The following is a 10,840-nucleotide window of genomic DNA, read 5'->3' on the forward strand; positions in this document are numbered from 1 at the left end:
AAGCGTCCCAGTGCCTCCCGCAGGTGGGAGGAGGGAGAGAGAAGCAGCCACAGCTCTTTAGAAAGAATTCAACAAAAAAATTAAATACCATAAAAGTGGAAAATGCAGCTGGTGCTGAGGCATCTGTGAGGCTTCTGTTGGCCCAAGAAGATACCTGGGGATTATCTGTGGGGTGGGAAACAAATGCGAAATGCCCGGGATGTGGTGTGGTTGTGACCAGGGGTAGGTGAGGCCATCTCTAGCCAGACACAAACCCAACTTCTGGCCTTTGGGTGTGTGGTTTTGCCCGTGAGAAGCTAAAATGTTAAACTGAACACGGTGTAATGAAGCACAGTAGTGCGGGTTGTGACTTTTCAAGGCCCTTTGAGTGCTGCCTCCACAGTGAGAATACTTCATGCAAAATAGTAATTTGCAAAATTAAATTTGCAACCCTTTCTCATAACTAGCATTGAAATGATTGCTATTTTATCTGTGCAGGGTTGTAGAGGGCTGGCAGTTCTCTGCCGTGCTAGGTGACTGGTTGGTCACATGTAACCATATTTAAGGCAATTCATACATGACATTTTTGGTGAGGAATTCCGTTTCCAGTTTTCTGAGGATTTTGAGTTAGGCAGCCTTTGAGGGTCACAATGTTTATTTCTTAAACACACCAGAGCACACTTGCACTTAACTCTATTCCTCACTGTCAGTCTCTCAGCTTTGGGAAGCTACTTGAATCTGGTAGGCTAATTGCCGAAGCTGGTTCCATGTTAGGGGTATACCTCCCTCTCCCAAGGATCTCCCAAGATCAAACTTTTAAAAAAAATCTCCAGAACCATTTGTTTACTCTTTGTAGGCTTGTGTTCCTGTTTGCCATATCTAGCCCTGCTAACACAAACATCTTTCGTTTCTTTTGCCACAGACTGAAGATTTCTCTGAGGCTTAATCTTCAAGATGAAGTTCTTACTAGTGGTTTTCATTTTCATCTTGTTCTCCTTATGGGTTGAAGAAGTCTATTCCAAAGAGAAGTCTTCAAAGAAGGGAAAGGGGAAAAAGAAGCAGTATCTCTGTCCATCGTATGTTCCTTGTTTCTTTTATGCTTTTTTATGATGGTGATTATTTTCAGCAGTGGAAATAACGTGGCTGTTGAAGTAGAGGGTGATGCTTTCTGCTGAAAGAATGGGGTTTTGAGGTTGGAATGGGAGGAAGAAGGTTTGACCAGCATCATAGTTAAGCTCTGTCAATGTGTTTCTTCTGCAGCAGGTTCTCTGTTTTAATGAAAGGAAGAAACTAAGCCGTAGTAAATAGTATCTTTCATTGTGTGAGCTTCCAGCTCACGCTTCTTGCTGTTTCTAGGGACAGCTTCTTGCTGTTTCTAGGGACATAGTAATGCACTGCTGTCTAGTACTGTGTTGCAGGGGTACTGAGAAAAGCAAGGAGGATGCAAAACTGTCGTACTGAAATCTAGTTTCCTGTTAGCTTAGTTCTATAAGAGAAGGCTTGTCCTCCGTGTACTCTTACTGCATGTTGAACGGAAATAAGGCCTTCAGCATCTTCCATCGATGATTGACAATACTATAACTTTTATGGAGGTGGATTGATTGTTTCTGCAAAGCGTGCCATTATGGAATAATCTCTCTGTAAAAATACAGTAGTTTAAAACTGTGATTGCTGAACTGAATAGAGGACATATTCTGGACACCTGTGATTACTTGATGTTAAAAGTACCCCCTTATTCTAATGCCTACTATGTTTTAGGTTATGATCCATAGGAGAATGGAAAAGTTTTATTTGTGAATGCCTTTTTTTCATTTTTGTCATTGGCCAGCCTTGCTCATTTTTAGTGTTATGGTGTAAATATCGGAGGAGAAATTGATGGAATACAGTAAGTTGCCAATAAGCATACAAAAGCAGTATGCCTAAAATGATAAAATTGTTTGGACAAATTTAAAACACATTTCTTCTTTGACCGTAAAAGAAGAAGACTGGAAGATGAGAATGACTATATATTTTTTTGAAAGAGAAAAAAGTAGAATAAACACATGGAAGTGATGTTTGAATAGTATTTTTTAAAGTTCCAGCTCTTTTTAAATATGGACGGTGATGTTTATTTGTAACCCTAAATTTTTAGGAAGTTTCTATACGGTGAGTGTTTTCATTCTTTTTTTTATATCAAACTTGAAAATGAAATGTATCTTTGGGTTTGGATGCATCAAGATACAAGCCGCAAGTGACCGTGACTCATCTGAAATGACCCCAACCCATTCTATCCCCTTAGAATAGTTGAGCTTTGAGTGGTGCTTTTGGTCTGAGCTACCATGAGGATTTGTAGCAAGGAGGAAGTGTCATAGTTCCCAGGACAGGTGTCAGCACGGAGTTCCCCAGAAACTGAGTTGCACAGCTGGGAGCTGGATCCAGATCTTCCATGATCTTGTTGAAGCAGCCAGCACTTCCCCCTGTTCTTGATTAGAATTAGATTGGTCTTAATTAGAACTCAAAACATTGATGTCATTTCATCTTGATAAGAGGTTGGGCGGGGGTGGTTTTGTTTGTTTTTCTCTTAAGCACAGTATTTCTTGGTACCCTATTCTTCCTGATACCAGTTGACGTTACAACCATTAAAGATGGTGTTATTTGTCACCAATATACTTGAAAAGCATTGAATAAGTGCTTTAATTTTCGAAGTGCTACTTCAACTGGCTTCCAGCCAGTTGAAATTTTCTGTGAAAATACGGTGTTTGTCTGATGTATCAAGTGTGCAGTGGTGCTAACTAGAATTCATTGCCATAGCAATAAGATTGGATTGTGGATTTTCTGAATAATGAGCAAGATGTCTGTATCTCACTTGGCTGAAGTTCACAATTTGAGGGACAACCACTTGTAATAGGGGAGTTGCAGGACTGATGTTCTTGTGCCTGGCATCTAGGAGACCTCTCATGTGAATGAGCAGTGAAAGTCAGTTCTGTCTTGCAGAGAAATTATCTACTGTTCTCTTAACTCAGACTAGTGATGGCAAACTTTCAGTCATCAGCATTTTTTTAATGATTTTTCACAAAACTCCTTGACTTGATGACACTCTGGGGTATAATATAGGCTGCCTACTTAATTTTTTTCCTGTGGAAAGAAAAAGTAAGGAATCTTTCTTCACAAACCAAAACACAATGCAGTGGAGTGGGAATTAAATGACACCATAAGGGTTTACCAAAAATAGTTTCAAAGGATGTGGTTGAATGAAAAATTTACTAGTAAAGCACAAAAAAAATCTTTTAGAAGAATGCATTGTATCTTTTTTAAAGAAAATAAATAGGATTTTGTGCAATTTATAAAATTGAATGCTACAAATTCCTAACAAAAACATGCATTTATATGCCAAAATCTTAATCTACCTTTAATTTGCAGTGGTTACTGGTGCAATAAAATTTAAAGCTTAATTGTAACAAATAGGTGCCTTTTGTTTCCTTTCAACATGTGAAAAGCTAAATTTTACCTCCTCAAGAGAAGCAAAACCCACACTAGTAATTATTTAAGGAATAGTTTTCTCTTTACAAACTTTATAATGAAATTCAAATGTATGCAAGTGATTTTCCAGGAGATATTTATACTGAATCCGATGATACTGCCTGAGTTCCCTAGTCTAATGTTAAGAAATGGATGGTTTTAAGACTGGCTTGGGACTTTAGTGTGAATTTGTTTGTATGAAAACTGAGCATACTTGAAGTTTTCCTTTTATGGCTCTCCAGAATACAAGCCTCTTGCCAAATGGACCCCTCTGGCATGAAATTAACTACCATTAGAATAAGCTGATTAGAAACCCCATAAAAAGTTCATTATTGTCTCATAAACTGGTATTTGCTTCCTTCAATTAGAAAAATTCTGTTTTGTATCTTAAAGCAAAACCTCTTACTTGTGATTATTCATAACGCTGTACTCAGTTGCATTGTGTAACAGTGGTTTGATTGGCCATCTTGTTTTCATTTATTTCTGAAACTGTTTTCCCCACCTTTTTTATCGAGGGGTTTCACAAAGCTGATGCTTAATCACTTGGTTGTTACTTTGATTTAATGCTTGCTCAGAACAGATGTAGGACTTCACATCTCATATTTAGATCATTTTCCTTCTTACCTCAGGCTTTCCAACTGAAACATAAAGTAATTACACTTATGTTTGATTCCTGAATGTTCTTTGATTAACAAAGAAATTGAGATATATTAGCCCTAAAATCCTGTAGTATTGCAACATAAATCTGTGAAGCTGGCTTCCGCAGATGTGTAGTGCGATAAAATACAAAGCTATAGTGTAACAAAACTGTCACCTTTTGTCTCCCTGGAAAATTTTTAAAAAAACAAACCAAACTGCTCCACCTCTTCAGAAAAACAAACAAGAATTTTGTGGATTACAGACTTCTGTTTAAAAAGCTGAATTTGAAATTCACTATACTGAATGCGGATGATTTCGATATACCTACAGATGTATTCAGTCACTTGTTCTCTTTTTTGATCATAGACTACCCATCAGCTGTATTGTCTCTGTTACTTATGAACATCTTCATAATTCCTCATAGTACCTGTTTCTGGTATGCTTAGCTGTGGCTTTTTCTAAGAGCGTTGCTGGAAAATGTTTTTCCTTTTGTTATGTCATAGTAAATACTTCAGTTTTTTTATGACATCTGAGCTGCTGCTGTTATCCCCACAATCCTTAGTAGCTCAGAATGTCTCTACTCAAAACTACTTGCAAGATCTCTAGACAAATGAAATTATAAGGAAAGGGAAGTTTGCTTATGACAGTGTTATAGAAGGCATGGAAATATAAGAGTGTCAGATAGCAGCTAACAAAATCAGTTATGACTGTGCTTATAGTTACAACTATCCCTGTTAATTATAGTTTTTGTATGACTCAGCTGTTCACTTGCACAATGTTCATTTCTGAAGATCCGTCAGTGTCCTTAATGCTACGACAACGCTAAGAGTATAAGCTCAATCATTAAATCTCATTCTTTTGACTGGATATCGAGACTATGCTTTTAAAATAGTGTCCCTGCTCACCTTTATGCATTTTTCCACATGGAGATTTATATCCATGTAGATGATTAACTTGGTACTGCACAGTATCTGTAGAGACTTTTCTACCCACAAAGCAAGAGTACAAATAATTTTTTGGCTTGTATTCAGTAAAGCGTATCAGCTACTTTGGAAACTGTGAAATGGCCCTCTAAGCCCTCCAGAAAACATGGCTTGTGCCATCTGCCAGGGCAGAAGCTTAGAAAGGTCACAGATGTCAAGGTTCAATAAACAGCTTCTTTTAAAAAATAGCAACAAAAGACAGTGGAACTAGAGGAAAAAAGCCTTTGACGTGTTTAAAACAGAGTTGTATGAAAGCCTGAGCTAAAACTTCTCTTGGATAATTGTCAGCTTCTGACACACTCTTCCCTTAAAGACTAAAGTAGGTTCAAAGTTTATTTTGGATCCTCTCCACATTCCCATGGACAAGGGCTTTTTTTATTTATATCAAAAGTTCGGGTATACATGGCCCCTCTATCTGTTGTATGTGATCATCCCCAAAAAGTAAATGGTGCGAAAGTGAAATCATCTGTCTTCATTCCCATCTTGTAGAAGACACTGTTGATAGTTTGTGAACATTTTCATTTGTAGATATGATGGGAGGCTTGAATCAGTTTGTGGGAGAAGATGGAATGAAGTTGAAAAAAAAAGCTTGAATTTGCTTATGGAGACAGTTACATCTCACAGTCATTCTGAAGATAAGTACATTTGCTTATGACAGTGTTATAGAAGGCCCAGATCCCAGAGCCCGGGTCTGCTTCCTATAAAAATTCTTTTTCCCGACAGTAACAGCAGCTGGTCAATGTTTTTATTATTCTGTACCGTGTAACTCTCATGGAAAGCTATGATTCCAGACAGATAGGGCCACATTCCAGGAGGTTTGAGAATTTGTTTTCAGAGTGGATAAACGTGCTGGGGAGTAAAAGATAGAGCTATGAAAGCAAAACCTAAATTCTCTTGTAAAACAGTAATTAAGCATGGTAGGCTGGTTCTTCTTGAGTAATTCTCCCTTGCCATGGGCAGCGTTTACTCCATTCTGATCGCTGTAGTGATGAGACACTACAATTGTGCGACAAAGTTACAAACTTAGTATTTCATGTACAACCTCCAGACTGAGAAAATGCTTGGATCTTACATTGAACCCCCTAAACCTAAGCTCACGGAAAACCGTAGGACTAAATTCTGTTGTCAGCTCCACCAAACGGATCTTTGAAAGACAAGTTATACAGAATGCATTTCCACTTACACTTTCCACTCATATTCCCTCTTCCACCACCATACAAGGTGGTTAGATTTTTCCAAGATCCATGTATTTATTCTCTCAATACTTACCACATTTGGAGAAGAGACTGGGCCAAGGAACTGATGTTGATAAATTATTTTTAAAATGTCTGTAGTTCTGTTTAAACGTCCAGATGCTGATCGTGTTTCATGTTTGAATGTGATAGCCGGGACACAACAGGATGCCCATTATGCACAAGGGTCACTTAAGTGGTGACTTCAGTAGGATGCAGAGATGCCTAAGCGAGGAGCAAACAAGATAATTTTAAGAAATGGATGCATGATTAGTTTTAGCTTGCTGTGAGCAATACTAGTTAGTCTGGATGAAGTACTATACTAACCTGGTTCTACTATTTTGGGGGCAGATGATTCACTTTGCTTTTCTCAAGCTTAGGGAATAATAAGAAGGCACTTCAGATTACCATATAATCACTCCTTAAGGACTCCAACCCTGGCAATGTTGAATGTGAAACCAAAGCTGGACTTAGATGTTTCTGATAGACAAGGACTGAAATAGTGATGCTAACTGGACTACTAACACCACCCAAATTCAGGAGACCTGTTTACATACCCACATTAGGAGACTCTGCTCTTTGGTCTGTCTACAGTAGGAGATGAAAGATGAGTTATTTCACCCCTACAATTAAGGTTCACAATCTGCGGTGCCCAGTCTGGGTTTCTGTTTCAAATTCCACCATGAAAGAACCTTTCTCTTTGTTCACCACACTGCAATAACTTCAAATTTAGGTACTGAAGTTACAGGTCTAATTTTAGGTGTTTAGCTGTCAACTGCATTTGTGAGGACACAGAAACAGTTATTCAGAGTTCTGTTATTTAATGTAATTTGAGTGATATCCCTTTGCATTGGAAGCATCGTAATTATTCTTCCCAGTAACAGAGACGTCACCCGGTACAGTTTGAAAATGTAGCTATTAAACATGCTAGAGATCAGAGAGATCACTGAGAGGAATTATATAGTGTCCTGTTGATTTGTATTAACCTGTTTTTATGCTTTGAGTTACTGCACTCAGAAAATCAAATGCCTGCAAATCAGAACACTTGATAATTTATATCAGGGAAATAGTACTTACAAAATATGGTGAGGTGACAGATACTGTGTTTCCCAAAACTTATTTTTATCATTCTCATATATACACTGCCATGTTATATGACTAAAATGTCAGTTTCCATCACATAGCTTAGATAAACTGCACTAAAATCTGTTGTTTCAGCGTTATGTAGGAAATGTTGCTGGAGATAGCTGAACAGTGCGAGTCGGAATATATATTTTTATCTGGCAGACAGTAAACTAGAACTATGCAAAGGCAAAGCTTCGTGCTAGATTATCCAAGCCATGCACTCTAAGCAAACACCAGTAGAATAAGCATGCTGACTGTCTGGACTGCAGCGTATTATAAGATGACGTATGAATACATCCCTGTGACATGCCTTTTTTTTTTTTTTATTATTGTCACGCCAAAAGTAAGAAGTACATTCATATTCTCTTCTAAAATTAGAGATTCTTCAGCTTAATGGGATCTTAAGACTAGGGATTGGGGCAGTAGGAGAATTAATACAACAGCAAATGTTTTCCTTTGATAAAGAGATGTGATAAGAAGCATGTGATAAGGAGCTGTGAGAGACTAAATGTCATGATAACCCACAGAGACATAATGTCTTTTGACACATTTGCTTAAGACAAATGTAACAAAGTTACATAAATTTCAAACCAAATGTAGTATGTGCTTCCTTCTACCATTCATGTCTGCTAATTTAAACTTCTGGATTTTGATTAGTGAATTAGGAAGATAATTATCTGTGGCTGCCAATTGAAAATGTTAATTATGTTCTTCAAAGGCAGTGATAAAATGTGTAGAGCTGCAGTGGAAAAGGCAGTGGACACCTTAGTGCATATCCTGTGAAATACAGTATTTATAGTAATTCTTGTATTCATTGGGGATACCAGAAGTAACGCCCAAAAAATACCAGAGAGGGGCCAATTGTGTTACACAGAGATGTCATGCTGAGAGACTAACTGTACTTTGTTTTCTTTCTGACTTTGGAGGACGCTGTTTGTAGAAGTGAGAACGGTTTTGAGAATATTGTTTGTTTTGTCTTTTTTTTTTTGTCAGAGAAAGAGAAATCATACTTTGTGTTTGTTTTTGTGTTTGTTTTTTGTGTTTGTTTGTTTCCCCAAATTGTTATTTAGGCAAAATTCTTGTAAGGCAATTTCTACTTTTACTGGTACTTGCTTTTAAATTCCTTTTATAAAACCCGTGAGACTTCTGTTGCCTTACCTTTTGGTATTCACCATATCTTGCATATAACTCATCAATTACTGTGAACAGTGCTATTGCATTTCCATTTCTTTATGCTTTCCAGCAGCTCTATATATATGTTCAACACAAGCTGAAATAAATGTATTAAAATTATAATGCGTTCTGCAAGTGGTGGAAATCTAAGGGAAATCTTAGGCCAGTTATCAGCTTTTTACAAATGTGGAAATTGTAGGCTGAATAAGAAAAAGTGGTATGTTAATTTCTCAATTGGTGTGGGTGTCGTTATATGGGAATTAGACAGCCTTCGGCAAGTTGAAGGTTCTTTAGGAAGGGAGATGTCAGCTCAAATTCTTTTTCTCTTACATATTCTGCACATTTGCCTATTATTAATTTATTCCAGAATGGCTAATTAAGCAGGAGTGGTAGTGGCTTTAGCTGAATATCTTGGTGGCATGAACAGTCCCAGACTGTTTCTCCAAGCACCTAACCCATCCCATTCACTGTTTCATTAAGTCATTCTGCTCATCTGTCACTCTGAAAGTGGCGTAACGTCTTCACTCACCAAAAGCTGTACATAGGATTTATTGATTTGCAGGTGAAAATTAGGCATTTTGATCAGCAAGGCTTTCTGAAGGAAAACCAGTCCTTGTACCGATGTTTAGTCGCGTGAGTGCTATTCAGTGATGGTAGTTGAATGACAGCATGCTGTAAAAGACCACAGTGAAAATATAACGGATACTCAGCAGAGCTTTTTTGCCAGGAGCTATTCCAACCACTTCATTCAAAGTCACCTTTAAAAAAATAGCAATTACCAACTCTCTGTGCTTGTGCCAGTTCAGAACAGCCAATGCTGTTGTATTTCACTTAGTTCTTCTATAAATGAGGATAAATGTGTGCACATTACACTAGTTTAAGTTCAAAACATGACCCAGCAACCTGCCTAAGATGTGTTTGTGATCTTCTTTATCAGAAAGCAGTGTTGCCACCCGTTTTCCCCATCACTGTCTTCCCAGTGCAGTAAATCTCCTTTGCCTAATTCATGGATGACCTTTGAGCAAACAGCCTGAACACAGGCTTGTATTAACATACTTCTGCAGTGCAACTCAGCTCTCACAGAACTACCACCTTATTCCTCTTACTTGAAGAGACAAATAAGCCTGTTCGGCTGTATTTGGCTTTCTTTTGCTGTTTAATGTTCACTTATTTAATTTCTCAGTCTTTTTTCCTCTTTTACTTATTGCATTTTACAAGCATCTGTATTTAATTTATGTGTCCATGTTATCCTGCGTGGTTCAGATTACCATCATCACTATTTAATGAACTTTGTATAATCCATAGCAGAAACTTTTAAATCACAGGATTTAAGTTTGTTCATCACTTGGTGTTTGGTTTCATTTTGTTATTTCATTAATACTGAGCGTATATGATTTAGAAATAAATCCTATCACCTGTGTTAAGGAAACCAGTCTTTTATAAGTGTATTATTTTCTGTAGGCATCTGATGTAAGTATTTTATATGTTAAGATATGTGACTTGTAAGGAAGCAATGCCATAAGGCTTTTCATATCAGATAGAATGCAGTGTACAGAGTGTTCGCCTGTCTTTTAATCATTCTTTTGTGTCTTATTCCTGCTTCAAAACAGAAAATATTCTTAACAATTAACTTCCTGTTTTCCTGTTGTCTGATTAGAGATAATGGCAGAAAAAAGCATACAAGGCTGGTTTATGATATTTCTGTAGCAGCCTGTTCATTGGTCAAGGTCATTATTGAAAACTGAACACAATCTCAAATTACAGGAATAGAATAGAATAGAATAGAATAGAATAGAATAGAATAGAATAGAATAGAATAGAATAGAATAGAATAGAATAGTTCAGTTGGAAGGGATCACGCAACTGCGTGAACTAATAAATTAGTTCTTTTGCATAATGATCCGAATCAAAGTAAAATATAAAAAGCTATAAACTCTCCCTGGGAGAATTGTTTGAAAGGTGAATGTATCAATTATTCAAAGGGGTTAAAAGTCCTATTGCTATTTGATTGCTCTAATACTAAATTAGCAGAAGTTTATTGTACACAGAATAAGGACATACCAATGGAAGTTAACGTCTTACTGAAAGTAAGAAATTTCTTGTTTTATTAGTGAGCCATTTGCCTTTGGATAAGTTCTGACAGAAGTAGTGTACCTATGTGGTTGTTAAATGTCACAGGGGTTTCAGCGCACTTGCAAGAGATTGGGGCGT

The 10,840-nt window shown here is 37.3% G+C and overlaps 1 protein-coding gene across 2 annotated transcripts in view; it reads left to right on the forward strand.

Moving 5' to 3' along the window:
• Positions 1 to 900: 900 nt before the first annotated feature.
• Positions 901 to 10,840, forward strand: part of GLRB (glycine receptor, beta) — a 48,059-nt gene continuing 38,119 nt past the window's right edge. For both annotated transcript variants that reach the window (XM_010135088.1, XM_010135089.1), the window contains exon 1: positions 901 to 1,055. In XM_010135088.1, coding sequence (XP_010133390.1) covers positions 934 to 1,055 — 122 coding nt within the window. In that variant the 5' untranslated portion in view covers positions 901 to 933. The remainder of the gene's footprint in view (positions 1,056 to 10,840) is intronic.

This window comes from Buceros rhinoceros, unplaced genomic scaffold, assembly GCF_000710305.1.
Source record: "Buceros rhinoceros silvestris isolate BGI_N320 unplaced genomic scaffold, ASM71030v1 scaffold17144, whole genome shotgun sequence".
NCBI classification, from domain to species: domain Eukaryota; kingdom Metazoa; phylum Chordata; class Aves; order Bucerotiformes; family Bucerotidae; genus Buceros; species Buceros rhinoceros.